Source organism: Montipora capricornis, chromosome 2, assembly GCF_036669925.1.
Source record: "Montipora capricornis isolate CH-2021 chromosome 2, ASM3666992v2, whole genome shotgun sequence".
In the NCBI taxonomy this organism is placed as follows: domain Eukaryota; kingdom Metazoa; phylum Cnidaria; class Anthozoa; order Scleractinia; family Acroporidae; genus Montipora; species Montipora capricornis.
This window is the reverse complement of record NC_090884.1, coordinates 36,651,424-36,673,775: the sequence shown is the minus strand read 5'-3', so window position 1 is coordinate 36,673,775 and position 22,352 is coordinate 36,651,424. Positions and strand designations below refer to the sequence as shown.

The window sequence follows — 22,352 nt, the reverse complement described above, 5'->3', positions numbered from 1 at the left end:
ATCCAGTGGAGTATCCCTTTCGAAAACCAAACTGAATGTTAAAAAGTAGACATTCGTTCCCCAGATAGGACACAAGTTGGGCATATGACAGTCTTTCCTGCACTTTACTAAATGAAGAAATGAATGTTATTGACCTGTAATTTCCTAGATTGAATACAGCTACCATTTTTAAATATTGGGGTAATCTTTGATATTTAAAGATTTCAGGAACTTCCCCTGGCTCATTATTATATGTTTCAGTGAAGATAACATCGAGGGACGCCTTATTCTCTTTTAGCCCGCCAAATAATGTAAATACTTGGGTTACTGGAGGAAAGTGAAAACTGTTTGATGGTGTTGATTTAATGTACTGCATAGGGTCTGTACAATCAGCTTGTAAAAAAATATTGAAGAGTTCAGCGATATGTACTGACCCACAAATGACCAGCTCCCAACATCAGTTGCTTCATAGCTCAGTGGTTAGAGCGTCGCAGCAGCATTACGAGGTCAGCGGGTTCAAAGCCCCGGGCTGTTCAAGTCCTGAATTTTCCAGGCTTCTCTACGCAATTCCAAAAATTGCGCCCATAACCGCGAGTTTCATAGCCCAACTATTGTGAATAATTCTTTTAGGGAAACTGCTCCCTGTGCATGCAAAAGCTACAGTTGGTCTTCCTCTGCACCGTGAATAGACATTTGGATGTTAGGAAGGAATTATTTTATTCACAGTTCTGTCAGACTTCCAAGGTTAGACTCATTGCCGATGATGATGTTGCTTCAGAAGCCAGCAAAGAGTTACAATGAAGCTCTCTGCTCGTTCCCTACAGCAGCTAATAGGCCTTGTTTGAAAAATGTCATCCGCAAAGTATGTTGTGAGTTGTGTGTTAGGGCGTGCTCGCATTTGAAGGAGTATCCGAAAACAGATTCTTCCAGCCGAACATAGATTTTCCGTTCTTTTACTATCTTCCAGTATCAACCAGCGCATATATAGCCTGTGGACGTCAGCGCAGTCAGCAAATGTTGGTAATACGAATGCCTCTAGTCTAGTGCCTGTTTTCCTTTTATTCCAGTGCGCCATCACCGGTAGCTTCAAGTCCTTAGTTTTTCTTCAACTTCAAATGCCGTCTACAGATCGAAATAATCTTCGTCGAACCTACCAATGGAACACTAGTAGTTCATCATCGTATCCAGGTACTTCACATCACACCGCTAGTACGTCAAGGCAGTCTTCATCCACGGCTTGCAGTGATCAATGTTCTTCGTCACGTTATTCCGGTATACCGGAAGACACGACCTCTCCATCGTTTGTCAACGTCAAACCTCCACCGGTTGCAGCTGTCAAATGCCGATCATAACCGGAGCCAGCGTCACAGTGCAGCTGTCAGATCAAACCCCTAGCGATTTCTGTCATTTAGTGTACAGCCTCCAAACTGAAAGGACGGATCGGGATTGAGAGTTCGGAGTAAGAAATCGTGGTGAATCTGCGAAATCTTTACGCCATATTAGGTCTAACTTCCGATAGTTGCAACCTCTTTCCCAGGGTCCTTACTGGGGTTGTAGATCAACAATAAGAAAAAGGGAAAGAACGTCAGTGCAAAGTCAACAAATGTCGTAGAAGCTGCGAACCATATCGAGAATCATGTTAAAAACGTTTTGCAGTCGACGAAAAAACAAACAATTCTTGTCAATAATGTGACAGCAAATAATTCCTTACCCTGAAAATACGATTAACCTGTCATGTCTTCACTCAATACCATGCATCACATTGTCCATTATCCATGGTTAATAATTTCACTTACAACAACAACCAAGAAGCACTTTGATTTAGCTAACCATGCTTTCATTACTTGTCGAAAGAGTGAATTGATCCTCAAGCTTATCTGGTCAATTTAAGCCATTGTCTCTTCGTCCAGATCAGTGCATAAACATTTCTTTCATTCTTATTTGTTTCGCTATAAGATTTTTCAGTAGACACATGTACGCATTGCGTACCTTATTTTTTCGATCAGCACCTCAGGAAGTTCACAGATAAACAGTTACTATAAAAACAAGGGATATAAATGGCGACGTTTCGACCTTTCTACGGTCATTTTCAAATTCAAGTTCAATTTCGTAAATATTCCATATATGAAAATATATACAATTTTAACATAATGAAAGGCTAAAGTACATTTGCTTATCAATCCAATGACAATAGGTTACAATACAACAATAAAGCGTGGAAACGGTCCAAGCGTCTTCATTTTCTCACTTGTTTTTTACGAGAAATCTTAAGCAATAGTCTCTTTAGACACTGTGACCTGAAAGTTTTCAAGTGTCTATTAGAGACCATTGCTTAAATTGTCCAGTTAAGTGCGAGGATCACTTCTCTCAATTGTCTGTGATTGGTGGATTAAGCTGAGTGCACTTAATATGATTGACTGATGTAACTGTCCTATTTTCGCACTTTAACTATGTACCGCATCTTAGTTGCAACAAAAACTGATAAATTGTTGGTTGGAAAAAAGGCGCTAATTGGTTCATTCCGACATAAGTGAGTCACATCTCAGCGAGAAGCTGACTCGGATTTTTTTCTTTGTTGAGATTTCCAAAAACTAAAAGAATAAAGATTAAGATTAAAAAAGACTAAGGACAAGTATTCAAATAAGATATAGCAAACTTAAGTAACTTCTTTTTAAGGCAATTATGATAAAAAGTTCTACCGAAGTCTTTCGCGTATGATTAATAATGGTAACAGGACTTCCCGCGTCCTCCAATCATACAAGTGATTAACAAAATCGGACGACCGCGTAGCGCGGGTCCGTTTTGTTTAATCACAAGTATGATTACAGACCGAACTGGACGGCGCGAAGTCCTGTTAGCAATAAATCATAACCACTACCATTTCCGAGCAAACAAAATTAATGCATTCCTTTTTCACTGTCTAATGTTACCAATTTGTCCATTTTGGAAAATCCCCAGTTTGGTAGGGTAAGTGGTTGTTGCTATGGTTATTGTGATAAATTCTGTGATTGGTGGATTAAGCTGAGTGCACTTAATACGATTGGCTGATGTAACTGTCCGACTTCAGGTATCCAATTACACCCAAATGTCCGATTTCACTGTCCGATTTCAACCCTACACAATAATTGGTGAAAATAAAGTAGTTAGTGCACCAATCAAATTTGAGAAAATTTTAATGGTTATGGTTACAATGTACGTTCATAATAGAATAAATAAATAGCAGGAGCCCATTACATTATTGTTCTTCAATGGGCTGCTGAATAATTCAATGAAGTTGAACCTGAGAAAGACCTGGGAAATGGTTGTGAAAGGGAGGACGACTAAAGCATTACCTTTACGCATTCCTTGTACGTATGCATGTGAGGTAATGAATGGTTGACCATAGGTCTCTTATGATTGGTATTGTAAAAACACCCAATGAAGCCCCCCCCCTGGGAGGGGCTTCCAAAAATAGAAAGATACGACAAAGTGTTGACTCAGAGGGTTAAGTATGGAGGATAAAGACTCCGGGTAAACAAACGCACTTTTCATGCAATACAATCAGAGTGAGTTTCAATCGAGTGTCGTAAAACCAAAACCAAAGTAATTACTTTGGCCAATCAAAAAGGACGGAGAAAACCCATTAAACCAATCAAAACTCGAAGTAATTACATGCAGCCGACACAAAGCGCGGGAAAATATGCACACGCGAGCCACGATTGGTTTTGGTTTCACTTCTGATTGGTTGAAAAAGTGGCGCAAGAACTTTGAGCCAATCACTGAGTGAAGTAATGCAAAAACAAAGCAATTCGCTAAGTGACTTTCGACACTCAATTGAAAACCGCTAAAATGTACAGCTGAGATGATCAGAATTACTCGATTACTGATTGTAGTCTTTAACCAACCTTCCCGTTTCATTAATTTTCCAGTTTAAAAGTTAAGTTCAAATGTCTCACCTTGCGGGAAACTATTGATATACCAATGTATAAGGCAAAACAGAAGTTTCATTATTTTTAGATCTACTCTGCCTTCATTGAGTTCAAGCGACGCATAACAATGTGCATTTATAATTTATGTGCTAGAAAATGCATACTTATCCATACTACCAAAACCGCAGACAATTTAAATTGTGTGCTAAATGAGTTGTGTTTCATTGTGTAAATTCAGCAGTGAACATCAAGTGCATACTTATTTTTTTCTCAAGCAACCCTTAGACTTTTAAGTCTCAAAACATTTGAAAGAATGAGACCATTAAATTTCAAATACATCGATAACTTTTAGAAGAATGATAAAATATTAAGTAATCCTTAACTGGTATCCATTTTATCTGTCCTTTTCATTCAAACGAAGCAGGCTGAGAATCAGTGTATCAATTCTCGCTGATGATAAAACCCCTCCCATAATTGAATAATGTAATCAGTGACACATGTAATATAACACAAACATCTATTCAGTCAAACACAATACGTTAAAGACTTTTTTTTCTCGATTCCAACCTCACTGTGACTCTTTTCAACTTGCATGATCAGCCAAGCTTGTCGTTGTCTAGAACACTCCATATACCCAACAGCAAATTTGGCTTGTTTCTACAAGAAATTGATTTGACGCGCAGTCGAACTGAAATAAGTCCTGTTTGATGAATATTCCGTGTCAACGAAGTGAGGGTGAACTTGACGGCGACGAGGACAAACATACTGAGACTTTTTCGGTTTCAGAGCAAACATTGCATCCCTCTCATGTCCGTAATCTCACGCCGAAGCTTTCTGGAAATTTTGTCGCCGAAATTTCTCCAGATAAGGGTGAAATCGAAAAACAAAAAGTGGGTCATACACCCTGCATTTCTACGATGGACGACAACATATCGAAAGACAAATCCAAAAGACGACTTCCCGAACGAACGCTGAAACAATGGAGAAAGGCAGCGATATGGGTGACAGTGATTTGCATTGTGGTTTCACTTGGAATAACAATTGCTTCTTTCAAGTCATCGAACTCATTTAATAGTTCGTCTGCCCTTGCTCTGTCTTTTGACACGGGGAATGCTTTTATCTGCTCATTAGTTCTACTATGGAGATTTAAAGGCACACAGAGCGGCAATTTGGGATTCAAAAAAGAGAGACTTGCCTGCTTAGTGTTTGCGGTGTCATTCCTTTCAAGTGGAACGTTGACAACCGCATTGTCCATTAAGAAAATCATTCTAAAAGACCAACCCGATATATCCTATGGCGTAGCGGCAATTCTTTCAATAGGTAGCATTTTGTATTTCACTCTAGCGGCTCTTCAGGGTTACATATCAATGAAGATAAATAGTTCAGCAATGTTGGCTAGTTCATTAGACTCCGGACTTTCAGGGGCTCTCATGGTGGGATTACTCATCAGTGACTGTGCTTTTATTCTCGTCCACACGGATCTGTGGTATTTGGACCATTCAATGGCTATTTTAGTGTCCATTGTCTCAATACTAGCCGGTGTGCAGATCCTGGTAGACATCCTTGTGTACAAGGCTCTTCCAATGGATAGGATCAAGTAACCGAGAAATCTGTACAATTAAAATCTTAAGGTAAAAGGTAAAAGTGAATCTTGATTCTATGATATGTTCTGTCTTCTTGGACTCAGCTTTTGCTTTCTGAGTGAGTGGAACCGAATTTATCACAGATATTTTCCGCAAGAAGGGTCTATCATGTTTCTGTATGAAAATTGTTCATTTCCTTTGAATAAAATCTCCCGTCGTGGTTAGATACTGGTCATCACAATTGCTGGTTTTCACTCACGTGATCAACAGCCATGTTTTTCAACGAAAACAAAAGGAAGCGTTTGCATAATAATAGAGTTAAATTCCCGGAGGATTTGGTCGGGGCACCAACATGGCCGCCTTTTCTTTGTTTTGGGCACCAACATGGCGGTCGTGACGTCATGTGAAAACCGAGAATACAACTGAAACTGATTAAGCATTCTTCCATTTGGTCTAGATAGAAGCAGACATATCGATATTTTGAGAAACAACACAACACTTTTAAACAGAAACTTCTGTCATCTTCAGTTTAAACTACAAAGTACAGAGTTGAATATATAGTGTGAACCAAAATGCTAATTAACTATAAGAACAAAAGGAAACATGGCAATGTAAAATATTACAATGAAAGTTTTAAATTAACATGATGAAGTTGATGATTAAGTGTAGGTTTCTCCCATTGAATATGAATGGCTTCTTTTTATCTTAAGTTGGAAGGTGGTAGAAGCGTGATCTAGGACGCTGAAACAGTCATTAGAGCACAAAGTTCGGCAATGCTCAGAATTTTGTAAATGTTTAAAAATGTGCGAGGTCCTATCACTGAAAATGTGCTAACGTACGCACGTGGAAAAATGCCGGGTAGTTTCGCCGGCATAGCAGGCACTACAGCCCGCACACAAAAACTTGTATACCACACCCGCACGGAGCCCACCAGGGACAGGATCCTTCACACTGAACATGTTGCCGATTTTAAAGGATGAGAAAACGAACTTAAGATCAATATTATTACAATAACGTTTGGCAACCTTTTTCTGCGTGATAATAGAAAAAGGACCAATGCAAGGTAAGTTAAAGCAAAAGGTACGTGTAGCGTCAGAGACAGAAGCCGGGGGATTACAGCCATGGCGAGTAAATGCGAGGTAGCGATCAATAATGTTATTAATCGACTGAAAATTTCAGGCTTCTTTACGGATTTGCAAAATTGCGTTCATAACTGAGAGGATCATAGCTTCACTTGATTACATATCCGCAGTTCATATATGATCTATTTCCTATATCATTTCATCGTTGATTCATTCCTCACGGGAACATTATAACCCACAAATGACCAGCTCCCAACGTCAGTGGCTTCATAGGTCAGTTGGTTAGAACGTTGCATCGGTATCGCGAGGTCACGGGTTCAAATCCCGTTGAAAACCTGAAATTTTTAGGCTTTTCTACACAATTGCTAAAATTGAGTCCATAACTGCGAGGATCATAGCTTCACTTAATCCGAAATTATATGTAAATATATTCCTCTGGTAGGTGAATGGTCAGCTCTCTAAAATAATTGCCAGCTTAATTGTCATCATGCAGTATAGAAAACATAAGGAGACGGAATGTGAGCATGGGTAGTTCCTGTTTGGGTTTCCTTGTCGCACTTGCTTGAAGGGTGTTCATAAATGATGCTCCGCACAAGTATTTTCATTGCAACTTTATTAGCGCATCGTAATTCTTTGAATTTTACTTGGCAGCATTCTCGTCCCAGCGTGGACATGATACTAAGCGGTCTTCCCGCATAAATTCCCGGTTTTTGCCTCAATCAATAGGAGGGAGCTTCCGCAACAGGACGGCTGGACAACTCAGGACGGCAGAATGATAAAAAAAATGTCGCGCGAGACTGTGCATTTCCAATCTTACGCGACATTTCTTGTCATTCTGCTGTCCTGAGTCTTCCAACCGTCCTGTTGCGTATGCTCCCTATTATCACTTGCCGGCGGGAAGTCGTTCTCAATTGCGGAAGCTGGCTGTATTGGGGCGTTTGATCTGAATTCCCTGCTTTGACCAACCAGATTTATCTTCTGTGGTTCCCAGTAATAGACCATATCGGCCAACTCAATGTACCCAGTTCAAACCCTTTGGGAATAAAACGTTTTGTTCCAGGTATTTCCATATCATTTAAATGTGAATGTTAAATTATAATGCAAGTACAATACACAAATAATTAATTTTGAATTGGGCGCAACATTGAGTTAGCCGATTTGGTCTATTGAACTCTATCACCGATAAGTCATTAACAAAATGTTTTTTGATTGGGAAGGTAATATTCTACCATGCCTCTCTCCCCTATACAAAGTTTTTTAGGCTTAAACCAACATCGCAGGAAAAAAAAGTTTCATTAAACCCTACATAAGTGGCAAGCAAGACTCGGGCTCGGGCTACTGATGGTGTCTACATTCCAACAATGGGCGACAAAAGGTGAGACACTAATGGAAAGACCACGATAATGAAACATTTATTCCATTTTTCTTTTTCCCTCTCCCCCATTCAATGATGGTAACAGAAAAGCAAGGGAGTGGGTTAGATGGAAAGATTAAGGAGAAGAACCGTACTTGTCAAACATTCTTTAAACAAGACGCCTACAAGGGCGTATCCGTGGAATGCGCAAACAGTTAACACAAATTGTCCAGTTACAGTGAACGTCAACTACAGGTAAACTTCGAAAAATGGTGAAACTTTACCAGAAAGATAAATCTGTAATGAAACTTGAAGTTGTTTGTTGTAAAAACTCTTTATTAATGTTACTCACTTTGCAAATGCAAACAACGGAGCCCTATCAGCGGGTTATCAGGATAAGGGTTTTTTTATTTATTTATTTATTTATTTATTTTTTGAGGAGACTATATTCAAATCCCACAGTTTTACTTGCTTCCTTAACTCCGTTCATCCAAAAATTACAAGATCAGCCTTAAATCATCCGAAAAACTTATTCCAAATCACAGTTCAACAAGTTATCATCCTTGACATCCATCTGTATTTGAAGTCCTGTTCCGTCATCCTGGTTTAGTTCCTTGCAAACTGTTTAAATCTGCCGTGGCGAAGACAAAATGACACTTGTTTCTAGAAAACTGTTTAAATATGCCGTGGCGAAGACAAGAAGACAACATCTGTACTCCATTTCTCTCAATGCTCAAAAATCTAAAATTCCGTAATTGCGTGTTATAAAGTCCAGTCCAAAGTTTTAATTTTACAATTCCATAATCTTGACTTCAGTAGAGCGGGTTTCAATTGAGTGTCGAAAGTAATTAGCAAATTGCTTAGTTTTGCATTACTTCACTCAGTGATTGGCTCAAAGTTCTCGCGCCATTTTTCAACAAATCAATCGTGGCTCGCGCGTGCACATTTTCCCGCGCTTTGTGTCAGCTAAGTGCAATTACTTCGAGTTTTGATTTGCTTACTGGATTGTCTCTGGTTAGGATTTTCGCTCTATTAGAGTGACTTGGAACCAAACGTTTCACTAATGCAAATCCCGCATTTTCATTGCTACGCTACTAGAGGACTTTATAGTCCTCAAGTGGCGAAAAGTGCGACGCTTTCTTTCGTTTTGTTCCCAAATAAATATTTCTTCAACTTGCAATTGCTAACTTTATTATTGCCTTTTCTGTTTCGACTAGTTGGATGATACTAAAACAATTAGACCCTTCGCCCTCAAGGGCCAAGGTTCAATATCCCATTGGGCTTTGCCTCATGGGACGTGAGTAAAATGGTATTTGACCGTAGCCCTTGGCCGAGAAACTAATTTTAGCCAAAAGTGCCATGGTAGATATCTTTGCTAAATACCCCCTTAGAAGACTTGTGGTTCAGTAAATACTAAACCCAGAAAGATTGAAGAAAATAAAAGGAAATCGAGAAACATTTGGCTTCAAGGCCAACATGTTGATCACTTACAACTTCTTTTTCACCACAAGCTAAGCGTGTACTCTAAGCTATTGACAGCTTTTACCGAAGTTTACCCCTTTCCGGCGGGGTTAGTATCTGGATGGGGAACTTCAAAATATGCGACGTACGAAATTCTATTTTAACGCTCAAAATGCGAACCAAGCAAGGTACAGATTTTGTTCGCCTCCTCTAAGCAAAACAAATATTGAAGTAAAAGTAAATATTGATATGTAGCTTTTAAGGAGAGGAGAAGGAACTTTTGGGAAGTGTCGATCGAGAATAAAACAATTTGCCATCAGCAACAAAATTTGCGAGATGAAAACATCATAAACACCGGGTTTTTGTTAGTTTGCTTTTTTTTCCTTCAAGTGTTATAAAGTTCGACAAGATACATTAGCGAATTTAACACAAAGATCACAATCGTTTATTCTAGTTCAAGTGTTAGCTGAAGTTAAGCTCCTCCAAATGAGGTTAGTACTTGGATGGGGGACTGCTGCGTAGTCTCCTTGATGGCGATAACTAATTGATTTCATTTTTTATTTTTTTTGGCCGTTAAAAGCTATGTTCTTATTTTCTTTCCACGTCAAAAGGGCTGAACAAACTGGTTTGGAGTATTCGTTCTATGCAAAATAATCTTCACAGTGAAACACACAAGACATAGTACGAAGCAAGATCTAGGAATAACGCAGAAAATCTTCCTTACCTTTAAAGCTTGCCTTTCTCCAAGAAAAAAGCATCTGTCCACTTTATCGAATAGTTCAATACTGTGTCAATTGTGGCGGGCGGAAACATTCCACACTAAATGTTTGCTTTCATCTAGGTGATTGAAGTATGTCACGGTGGGCGAGTGGTTTCACGCGCTGTTACATTATCGTAAAGGTTGGGAGAAGTATGGGTGTTCTAATCAGGGCAGGGAAGTTTGGAATTACTAAAGAATATGAGAGTAAATTCACCCGATCGGAGCTTAATTCTCAATATCCGTGGGGTATGCACATTTGTGACTACCAATAACAAAAAAAAAAGACAACAGACCGGTTTCAAGGAGTTAGTGACTCAACCTTTTTGTCGCTTATTGAAGGCTTCTTTATTAAGTTTCATCCGGGCTGTCTTTGTCACAAAAAGGTATGTTCTGGGTATCCCTATTCCTTCATGCGTACTACAAGAGTGCTACACATTGTATTGCTCTCGGACTAACAAATTTTCTGCCCAGAATTTAAAGGGGAACTCTCACCCACCTCCACTGCAAGAGGACAACAATGACCGTCCTTACACGCACGACATCTTTTTCAAAACGCGAAATTTAATGTTATCAAACATAACGTGGTTGTAATCAAGAGGTGCCAAGGTGGACTCAAGTATGGAACGTGCTGACTAGTAAAATCTTGGGAACTTGCGACGAGGAGACTTTCTGTTCGTCAGTCTCTTCGTTGCAAGTTCCTAAGACCTTACGAGTCAGCACGTTATATACTTGAGTCTACCTTGTCACGTCTTGATTACAACCAAGTCTGCTCTACTATCTAATCGAACACAAGGCTTTAAAGATCAAAGATCTCAATTACCCAACTGGTTGAGAAAAATATTGGCCATGTTGTATTGAGAGAATGAACTTCGCCCGTACAGATCCCTGAAAAGATAAGCCCCGTCTTTTCCCTCTTGGCACGCCTGAGCATTACCATTGCACAATTTCAAGACTTTACACACCATGCAATCTTCACTTAAGGTAACATTTAATTTCCTTCTAATGCTCCTTAACATTACTACAAAGCCAAATAGTTTTGCTAACTAAATGGTCAAACAAAATGAGGACCTAGGATCAACAATTATCTTTAACAGCCCTTAGTAAATTAAATTTAACAGGAAATTCCAGCAAATAAAAGCGAGCCTGGTCTCAATAAGTCCAAATCATTGAGCCAGTCCTTCAATTTTTTATCTTGTAACTGGTAGGTTAACTACAGGTTTTAACGTGAAATTTTTAGGGTGACTTTTCTGCGGACTGGTGCCACCACTGAAAGTGACAAGTCACGCCCCAAAAGTACGAGAGGCAGGGAGGCCAAAACTCTTCAAAGGAAACCTCTTATGAAGGGTTAAAAGAGAATCTTTACAACCAAGAAGCCGTTCCAAAAGTATCACATTCCGTGACAAGGACTGGAATGATTTAAGAATACCCTGCCACCTCTGTCTTCTTGTAGTCGCATTGTTTGAAGAACGAGGCATGCAAATGACATCACGTTAGCCACGTTGGGGTCCCAAAAAAACGGCAGACACGATGGTGACCCGAAGTGATCGTATTTGTATACAAATGGATTGTTGTAATTCGTAACAAAAAGTAATGGTGCTGATCGCGTGAGTGAACATACTCTACAAGAGAAGACGCTTTTTTTTTATGCCGCACAAAAGTGACAGGGTATTCCAATGAAATGACTACAAATTAGGTAACACAACAATTCTCCGTATTGAATTGGTTTTGGATTGTACAGTTACAACCTTAGATCTGTTGGTTTATTGCCATCTGTGGGCCGTTTCCAATTTTTCGTCAGCCTTTGACTAAAATCAAATCTACGCGTGAATGAAAAGCAACTGATGTTTACAACGAAGCGTGGTGACCGTCACAAAACTGGTTTGCAGTAAGATTAGCAGCTTCAAAAAGGAGGACGAAGTGAAACTGGAAACAGCCTATCCCCCTTAACCTTGTCACTAATAAAAAGTAATACCCTGCACAGCCTTGATGTAATTGTTTTAGTAATGCACTCTGGAACCATTTCCCAGTCTTGCATAACCTAACAAGCCAAGCTGCATGCAAACTACTCATTTCCCGGCTCTTTCTGGAGCGGTTTTTGCAGCTGCGATTTGTCCTAACAATTTTAGCCCTTGCAAAACATGCTACACACTCAATACGTTTTATAACGGCGTTGCGGCCGACAGGCTACGCAAAAAAACATAGGAAGAGACGTTTACTACCACATCTCCTTCCTTGGACGTGTGAACACCACTATGAAGAGCCTTGGTGCAAGACAATTTGCATGAAGAACTCGATGCTCTTTCCGCAACGGGCTTTGTCACTACACGTTGTGCTGTTGCCAATTTTACCCCTTGCAACCCACGATACACAATCAATACGTTTCGTCGAGGCGTTGCGATTGACAAATTGCATGAAAAATTGCTAGCACTCGTGGTGTAACAACACATCCGCTTTCTTAGCGTCCCTAAACTCATCGGTGGGAAATTTAACTTTTTGTTTTCGTTGTTGTTTTCAAGCTCTCAAGAAATTGAAGATACAAATTTTCCTAGGTCCTCATGAACTAAAGATAGATACCAAAAATCATTAATTCCGCTTAAAACTGATTAAAGCCCTCTAAGATTAATACCTGATACTTGCCAATTTTTCCTACAAAATTTAAAGTGGTACTATCATCAAAACATCATTTCCTTTTTTTCTCTCCACATTTTCAAAGCGTGTTCGCTTAACACCTAACTGGCAAAATTTTGAGCTTTGAGTTTTATCCAAAGGCTGTTTATTTTGAGTGTAAGTTTTGGATTTCACGGTCCGCCATTACTCACGTTCAAAACTGGCCGATTGGACCTCAGAGGGTTGGATCTAGAGAAAATGACGTCATTTACTCACTAGCTTAAAATTTCAGCGTGTAAACGCAATTTATTATATGTGCAAAACACGGGTTGAAAAGTTTGAAAGCCCGAAACTCCCGTGTTGCATATTAATTAGGTCGCGTACACACGCATTGCATTCTTAAACTAGTGAGTGTTTAACGTCATTTTCTCCTCGACCCAACTCTCTCAAGATTTTGAAGTTACATGTAGTAATGGCGTACCAATAAATAAGAAAATTCCAGCTAAAATAAACAGGTGTCTTTTTAAAATCAGAACTTAAAACTTGGGTGAGTTAGTGTTTAGTTAACATAGTTTTGAAATCCAAAGGAAAAACAAAATTTTTTTTTGGTCGTAGTACCACTTTAACGACCTCTAATTTAACTACCTCTGGCCACCTATGCTCTTAATGCAAGCTAAAAACTGAAAAAGTCTCGTAAAAGCCATATACATAGAGGATATTACACGGTGGCGAGAAGATATGAATTTTATGTTCGAGTGGCAAGAACAATATCTCACGAGTGAGCGAAGCGAACGAGTGAGATATTGTTCTTGCCACGAGAACATAAAATTCATATCTTCGAGCCAACGTGTAATGTTCTTTTTATTATATGGATACTAAATATTGATAAATTCCGATTTTATTGTGTTTCAAAGTAGTCAAGTTTTAAAAATACGGCTGGGCTTTATAAAAAAGGCGGGAATCGTGACGTCATTGAACGATACGACACTCACAAAGGTGACATACGGAAAATACGCCACTCGGGTCCCGGATGTAGTGGCGTATGGAATCTACGAGTGGTTTAGTTCCCAGTAAAACACTCTCCTCCATATAATAAAGGTAACTGCGATTGTCGAAACATATTACGTCACGTATTTTCGTCCAACATCGTGTTCGAAGAACATATTTGACCCTTCAGCTGCCTCTCTCAATGTTTTGGCTGTCTGATATGGTAAAGCCCAACATTTTTTTGAAAAAAAAAAATTGTTGGCTTAAATCGTAAATCTCTTTGGACCTTAAATGTTTTGGTTTCCGATCGTACTTCTGGAGAGGAGTAATCGTAAAATCTACAGCGTTTCAAAGGTCAAACGACTGTGTATTTCGACGTCACTTGAACCTACTGCATAATGAGTAACCAGGCAGGAATAGGCTATTTCCGAGTTCATGTCAGCCTCCTCTTTAAAGCGAGTCTAAGTGCAAAGTTTTTGTGATGGTAATTAGTTCCACTTTACATATGAATGAAAACTAATTTTCACAAGAAAAACTTCGCACTTAGACTCGCTTTGAAGAGGAGGCAGACATGAACTCGGAAATGGCGTATTGTAATGTGATGTACGGCAATTCGCTTAAGCAAGTGGAGCAATTTATTTACGCTGATACATGTTCGGCAACTTGTAAACCTACTGTATCGGGGATCCAATCAAGCGATTGCCATCAATGGTTTTGGTTACGACACTACGCGATTTTTTCTGAGTTTCCACCGTCAAAACAAGCCATTCGTGACTTTTCACTTTTTTAAACAACCTTTGATCAGCGCCAGGATATCCTTTAAACTGATATCCAAATTATCTAGTATCGTCAGAAATCCACCATCTCTTCAAAGGAAACATGAATCTATCAGGACCGTGACTTGGTCAGTTCCTCAGTCAGTCTACTTTGTAAAGTAAATCTCCGACTGAATAAGAAAATACTGAAGGCACTGTTCCCGAAAAACCATAACAATCTGCATACATGTACGATAAGTAGAATAGATCTAGGCGTAGTTTGACCTTTAGTTGATGCATTGTTCTTCATGTTCTGTCATATAGGCAAAGAAAACTCAGTCTAGTCCTTTTAAGGTCTAAGGCCGAAAAACATGGAACGTCAAAAGCCTTCAATTTGATCACTGGATAAATACACAATAAAAGCCACAGTCCTGGCCACAGTAACTGCACGTAAAGTAACACAATACGCCTAAACCATATTGTTGAACCGTTTTAGCAGTGTCTCAAGCAACGACGACCACTTGAACTGAAATACACTTGAAAGGTCCTCATCATTTTGCACTATTACCAAATGCTATAACATAAAAACAACTTTGAAATTGGGCGAGGGCGGGGTTTTCAATTTCACTTAATAGAAGATCTATTACCAGAATCGGGGATGAAACAAAACTTGCCAAAGTATGACGAGATTGTTTACGCCAATTTCAATTCGTAAATAATTTTTTTGGACCACTTACATCGTTAACTGCGTGTTTCTTCGACCATTTTAACTTGATCAATAACATTTGTAATCATCGATCAAAAAAAAAATGTATATTGCAGCAACAAACCGTTCAGTGTCCAGGAACACACAACTTAATTGGCCTTTCTTCGGAAAAAGGGATGAACTCGTCATTCTCTTTATTCGTTATATGTTGGTCAAACATGTCGTGGGGAAAACATGTATTTGTTTCATGACCGAGTCTTTGTTGTTTCTTGGTCGATTTTCTTTGAATTCCCACTTTCTTTTTTTTTTTTTGTTTGGTCGCGATAAACGTTGATGGACAAACGGAAGCAAAATATTTTTTGTCACCCTACTCCAAAATAATTACTCTGAAGGGTTTTGCCATCATACTTTCATCAACGCACTAAAGTTTCAAAAATAAAGGGCAAAAGGCGAATATTATGCTCCGGATGGGAAAATGGAAACAAAACTAGTGTTCATTTCCGGTTAATTCATGGTATAAAACCAATTCTGACTTATGCGATTTGAAACGCGAGTCTTTTGTATGATTTGGATTCTTAGTTGGACAACACCTACATGTAATTAACCGCTTCCTTTAGTGCACAAACACCCAACTGATCTAGAGAAGAAAAACTCCCCCGAAACATCTTCACGATTTGAATTATTCTAAAATTCAAGGATGCAGAGGAGACTGCTTCACGGAAAGTGTCGAAATACTCAATTTTTGTTTTCCGACAGACCGAGCAGAGCTTTGCAATCGACTGAGGTAAAAAACATCAAATGAATGCATAAACAACGTACAAACGCACTTTCCACAGTGAAGTTTTCTCCATACATGCTTTCGCGATAGTATCGAGGTGCTACATGACTGCTGTGAATAAGTTTTGAACGAGTCAAAAAATCATTTCGCAGTTCAGTACTTGAAGCGATTTTTCCATCTCTGTATGTAAAGTGAAGATATCACCGCCAATCAAAGCCTTATTGGTTGACGAGACGAAGCCATGCTTTGTACATTTTAAGTGCCAAATTATTGCAAACAGATATCCTTTACTGCAAGTGTGATAGAATACCCTCGAGTATAAGGTAAACAAAAACTCAAGTTGAGCTTCATTTCAAGAAATTAACACACTACCTTAGATTTCATTTTATACTGAATCATGTAGGTGGGATAATATTGATCTGAATCAAACAGAACATAAAGAGAGGGCAAATCCATGTTGTCGACACACGAATCATTGCGCTCGTTAGATGCAGCATCACTCTTCTGGGGAGGCCTCTTCATCGACGGCTCACCTTTGGCTGAAGATCCAACAAGCACCTCAGCGAGAAACATGTATCTCACCCCCTCTGGGTTTTGTTTGCAGTAGGTATTTCCCAGGATTGCTTCAGTAGTGAAGTAAGCTCCTTGACCAAAAGCTGCCACGCGATCTTCATCCTGCGCTCGCCAGTCGATGTTTTCCTCACAAACGCTGGGCACATTTTGCCAATCGGTTCCATGGAAAAGAAGCTTTTCATTCAGTGGGCTATTTTCCAAGCGAGATGATCTCTTTTCCAATTGTTCTTTCTTTCTGCAGAGTTCAAATATAATTTCCCTTAGGTATCTAGCATAAATTTCCCCGGACCACCGTCATTCTAAGAGCAGCTATCTCAACGCTTAAAAACACGTAGATGGAGTAAAAAACTCATACAAAATTAAAATCTTATAAAGCCCTGGCGCTTCACAAGGAATACAAAGTACGAATTTTGAGACTGAAAGGGAAACAAGACATGTTAACTTAAATTTAGTTTGTGACAGATGGCAAAGGGTATTTTCAAAGGACGCAACAAACATACAAGAAACAACGTAAATTTAATTAGTAAAATCCTATTTAAAATTTTGCGGAATCAGATTATGATACTGACGCATACCCAAGAATTCCTCGTAGGACCGGATGATCTTTCAAAACATATATACTAAAATAAAAGATTAAAACGTGGCAGCTGAAATCAAGAACCCTGGAAGAAAATAACTCCTTTCATCACTGCAAATGTGAACAAAGCATTTTCTCCAGGATTACTCTACTGTTTTGAAACCTGAGTGAACTTTCTCTGGTTTCTATGACAGGAAATTAATAAATAATCATTAGTCTGTGACAAAGCATTAGTTTAAGACGGCGAAAGAATCAACCTGAAAACAAGTCAAGCGAGGAACATTTCACCCGTTCCACCTCATGCATGTATTTTAAATGTTTTTTCATTCAAGTCTTTTCTCACCTGGCATACTTCTCCCACATGAACGGGTTCTGAACTCTTTCAATGCCTAAAATAGTTGCCTTGTTAGACATGGACCGACGAAAATAGCTCTCGGCTAACTTAAATTCATCAGAGCCTGTCGAGAGAGGAACGCGAATGTACTCCACATTTTCAGGAACTATCGTCCACTGAAGTGGAAAACGACTTGGACCTGCAGATGGTGACTCGGGAACCAACGGAATCGGCAAGTCAAAAGAACTGCGAAAAAAAAAAGATTTAAAATAATTATCAGGCCAATAGGGAAACTTTCTCAAACAATCTCAAAAAAAATATATCGGGTGTTTGGTAATAATGACCTTTTTCCGGTGCTGGAAGTCCGACAAATGTTCAAAAACTTTCCCTTATATTGCCTCAGTAAGAATTTTGGTCTGGCTGCATGCGTTTATTAAAAGCAACAAGGAAACTCTTACAATATGCTAATTGAAAACTAACAGCTGTATGTATCATCGGTTATAGTTGAAGCAGAGATGCTCCCGAGTTATGGCAGGAAACAAGGTTTGTCTGAAAAGAGACCAAGGAAAAGTTGCGTTACCTTTCATGAGGTTGACGTTTCAGCACTTCCGATTCAAGTGTACTAACAGCTTCCCAACTAATGTCCGAAATGCTTGGTACCTTTGTCCTCTCTGGTTTGGCCCGTTCTAAAAGACAAAACGTGTTACAACTGTAATGGCTCTTATGTGTAACTGGCATTATGCTAGTAAAATTCTCGTTTTTGGCTCCAATCCTTAAACGTGTTATTCATGTAGACTACTTCTCCCATGTTCCCAATCTCAGTAAGATATCAGTATGGAACGGAAACAATAGAAGCGTAACCAATTAATTCAAGATTTAAAAAAAGTGCTACTATGATTTGAAAGTGTGTTTGCTTTACCTGACTGGCAAATATTTGAGCTTTCAATTTTATCCAAAGGCTGTTTACTTTGAGTATAAGTTTTGGATTTCACGATTCGCCATTACTCACGATTAAAACTAACCGAGAGGACCTCAGAGGGTTGGATCTACGGTGTAGGAAAAGTGACGTCGTGTACTCACTAGCTTAACATTTCAGCGTGTAAATGCAGTTTATTTTATAAGCAAAGTCTGAAAGCCCGAAACGCTCGTGCTGTGCATATTAATTCAGCCGCGCACACGCGCATTGCATTCTTACACTTGTAAGTCTTTGACTTCATTTTCTCCTTGATCCAGCTCTCTCAAAATTTTAAAGTTAGTAACGGCGCACCATAAAATAGGAAAATTCTAGGTAAAATAAACAAGTGTCTTTTTGAAATCAAGGATTAAAACTTGGGTCATTTGGTGTTTAGCTAACATAGTTTTGAAATCCAATGAATAAGGAGAATTTTGTGAAAAGCAAATCGTTTACAAAGTAGCTCTGACTTTAGACAGTGCATTTCAAGATAGGCAATATCTCAAAATTTGAGCACGATATCCCTGACATTTGTGAGGGCTGTTGACTTAAAAATTTTCACTGTAAAGGAGAAAATGTATGGACAACTTAGTGCTATGAACCCAAAAATTTATCAATTTTTTATGGCTAAAATTTCTGTGATTATTTGAAGGCTTAAAATTCTGAAAATAACTCCTTGTAAGGAGTTTTTCTCCGCAAATTACCTTAAACGTGAACTCAGTGCCAAAATATTTTTTGGAGTGAAAAAAAGCTGTTCCAGCGCAGTTGTGACAGCGGTTTCTATCACAATCAAAAAGATAGCTTCCGCACTTTTATACATTAGGTAATAGCGATAAAGTCAGCAACTTCCTTGAAGAATCAAACCAGTGTTCTCAGATTAAGAAAGGCTAGAGAGCGAGCGCGCGCCCAAAGATCAAAAGAAGTTTGCGTAATAGTCTAACTATTAGCAAAAAAATTCTATTCTACTTACCCTTTGGCATTTTCTTGAAATGAGGTCTTTTTCCACGTACTAGTAATGTCCCCAATACAACACGGGCTGGAACCTTGCTAAGATTGTATCTTCCAAGGACTAATTTAGCCTGTGGGTTTTCAAGGTTTGGTTGGTGGCCAAATGGACACATTTCTCCTTTCCTGCACTTTCCCATCACAAGATTCTTGCAGATGTGTATTCCATAGCACCGAAACCCTCTCTGACAGGACCCGTTATTGTATTCATGGCAGACTTCAGGGACGGAGGCCGAGATCAGAATACGAAGCTGCTCCTCCGACAAATCTTTTAACTTTAGTTGGCTTGTGATTCTTTTGTTGTGTGGGCTTTTCAAATTATGACTATGACTAAACCTGCACTTTTCTCCAAATGGACAGACGCCATTTGCAAGAAAGCTCTTACAGACATGGTAGCGGAAGCATTTTGGATCCTTGCAGCCGTTTTTGGACAGAAAGTAGGTAAAACAAATTCTTGCTCTGTGGTGGAAAGCCCGAACTTCTTCTATGTCGCCTTCTCTGTTTTCTATGGTCACAAATTTGTTTTGGTGCTTCTTAAACCAAGCAGCAATATCAGTGAATTCTACTGGAAACAAGTCTAGGCGTTGAGATATCTCTGAAAATGGAACCTGACCATCATATTCTCGGCAAATGCTCCAGAAAACCGAATTTACCGAGGCACTTTCTTGCTCAGGTGATGTCTGATCAGAGCTCCAGCAAAGTCCACTCTGCTGAGACAAGGATCCTGCTTCGTTCGAGGCTCCAAATCTATCACCGAAAAAGATCTCATCAACTTGTGAAAGTAATTCATAGTTTGAAAAAAAGGGGCTATTCGTTGGGTCATTCACACCTTGCCAGTCATCATCTGAAAGACTAATCAGATTTTCTTCAATAGGTGCAGAGACATGCCTTCCTGGACGGGGATCTTTGTTCTTGCAATCTTTATTTCCTGTCAAATCACGATCCACAGTAAATTTTGAGCTGGCGTACATATCTGGTTTTTCAATATCTTCATTGTCAGAAACTGAATCTGAACTGTTCTCTTCAAGTCCCTCTTCATTCGTGCACGAGTCTCTTAATCCCCCAATTTGTTTATCTTGACAAGTTTTCTTTTTATTTCTCTTCCTAGGCCACTTCTTTTCTCCTTTCTTATTCTTCTTCTTTGTGCTTGTCTCAATATTGCCTTGCATTTCATCTCCACACGGCAAGGACATAAGCGGCTGAATATCTGAAACAGACTTCATGTTACTGGTTCGTGAAGGGGATGATAACACAAAGCCCACGTTGGGTTTGTCCTCATTAAATCTTCTCTGCTGTTTAGGAATCAGAATGTTACAGTGAACTACATTGAGGTTCGAAGGTTGAGGCACCAACTCAAACTGCTTAAGAATTTTCATATTATGAGGGTCTGCATTCGTAAGCTCATGTGTTCCTTGGGCAGCAAGGCGGCAGATGTGGAGATAGGGGCAACCGGTGGAAAAACACTCATTTTCTAGGTAACTGAGGCAAACCTGAGGCAGACTATTGGCAACAATGTTTTTTATCGTTCCACGAGGATGCTTTTCAAGTCCCAGCATTTGAACTTTTTTTATGTTACCTTCATCATGCAAATCATGTGAGAGACCACAATCACCCGAGCATTTTCCCTCCAAATATCCTTTACATACATGCCAGAACTGGCAAGTTGGCTTTTTACAAGAGGCTTTAGAAGTATAATACAAGCACAACTTTTTCTTCAACAAAATACGCACACCGAGTATCTCGCTCTCCTCGTTTTCCAGTAAACAGATTTTGGGAATTTGGTCAGATTGTGCTTGAACTTGGAGCCAGATCTTCGCATCATCTGCGGACGAAAACTTTTTTGCGAGAGGTGAGGGGTGATGAAGTAGCTGTGATAATGTTGCCACTCCTCCCTTACCATGTACGTAATTCAAGACTTTTGCTAATAGCGGATCGGTGGTGGTAGCCGTTTGGCACATAGAAGCCGTTAACATTTCTGTTGCTTTTGCGGCCTCCTCCAACAAGCCAGATAAAGTAATTGGTTTGGCTCGTGTCTGCTTTGCAAAGGTCTGGTCATTTGTAGCACTTTTCCGCGTTGCCTGCCCGATCAAGTTTTCCATTACTGGTCTGTCGCGATCGCGTCTTCGAATGTCTCGGGTAAGCTCATGCTGCTTCTGGTTGTCCTTAAGTGCCTTCTGTTGTTTGGGGACTAAAATATTGCACCGCAACACCTCTACCTTAAATGATTGTGGAGACTTGAAACCGAAATGGCTGAGAATGTTCTTGTTATGGGGAAGAAAAAAATCGTGCGATAGACCACACTCGTGATCACATTCAGTTGCTAAAACCTCCTTTGGGCAAATGTGAAGATGCGGGCAATTCCAAGTCCAACATTCACTTTTCAGATAACTATGACAAACCTGAGGCAAGCTTCCAGCGATGATGGGTTTCAAAGCCTCGTTTTTTTTCTTCTCAAATCCAAGCTCAACGGTTTTGCTTTTGTTATCGTCGTCGTGAAAGTCATGTGAATGACCAAAATTACCTTTGCAATTTCCCTCAAGAAACGCCTTGCATAAATGCCAGAACGGGCATTTGCCCGCTAAATGACAATATCCTGTCGAGGAATACTTCACACATAATCTTTTCTTCAAGTTGATTCGAATACCAAATTCATTTCCATCGTCACCAGTGGCTAAAAGCAACCCGTTGACACCTGAATCAAAAGAACCGAAGTTTTTCGCAGTGTCATACCACGAAATCACCAACGATGCATCGGATTTCTTGGCCAAAGGCGACGGATGCTGTAACAATTGTGAAAAAGAGGCAACTCCACCCAGTCCACAAATATAATTGAAAACCTTTACAACTGCTACGTCTTCTTCCGCCATTTTGCAATCACAAAAATCAACAGGGCGCAACGTTTTTTTTTTTGAATTCCGAGAAATCGACAATCTTTACTTCTGCAGGGTATA

General features: G+C 39.5%; 2 protein-coding genes across 2 annotated transcripts; one reads left to right on the top strand and one right to left on the bottom strand.

The window, feature by feature from the left end:
* The first annotated feature begins 4,520 nt into the window (after window positions 1–4,520).
* On the top strand, window positions 4,521–5,692 carry LOC138037957 (transmembrane protein 163a-like). The gene has a single exon (XM_068883789.1). It carries the CDS (start codon window positions 4,595–4,597, stop codon window positions 5,486–5,488), a length of 894 nt encoding a protein of 297 aa, XP_068739890.1. The 5' UTR covers window positions 4,521–4,594; the 3' UTR covers window positions 5,489–5,692.
* A 5,401-nt stretch (window positions 5,693–11,093) lies between these two features.
* On the bottom strand, window positions 11,094–22,268 carry LOC138020415 (uncharacterized). The gene is made up of 4 exons (XM_068867406.1): window positions 19,367–22,268; window positions 18,025–18,130; window positions 17,454–17,690; window positions 11,094–16,768 (listed from the first exon to the last, which is right to left on the bottom strand). Exons 1-4 carry the CDS (start codon window positions 22,266–22,268, stop codon window positions 16,321–16,323), a joined length of 3,693 nt encoding a protein of 1,230 aa, XP_068723507.1. The 3' UTR covers window positions 11,094–16,320.
* Window positions 22,269–22,352: the final 84 nt, after the last annotated feature.

Bases quoted from the DNA above. Each gene is read 5' to 3' on its own strand.
- LOC138037957 (XM_068883789.1), top strand. From the start codon at position 4,595: ATGAATATTCCGTGTCAACGAAGTGAGGGTGAACTTGACGGCGACGAG.
- LOC138020415 (XM_068867406.1), bottom strand. From the start codon at position 22,268: ATGGCGGAAGAAGACGTAGCAGTTGTAAAGGTTTTCAATTATATTTGT. The intron at 18,131-19,366 runs GTAAGTAGAATA...TTTGTCTTTTAG, and splicing joins TTTCAAGAAAATGCCAAAGG to AACGGGCCAAACCAGAGAGG. The intron at 17,691-18,024 runs GTAACGCAACTT...TTTTTTTCGCAG, and splicing joins AAACGTCAACCTCATGAAAG to TTCTTTTGACTTGCCGATTC.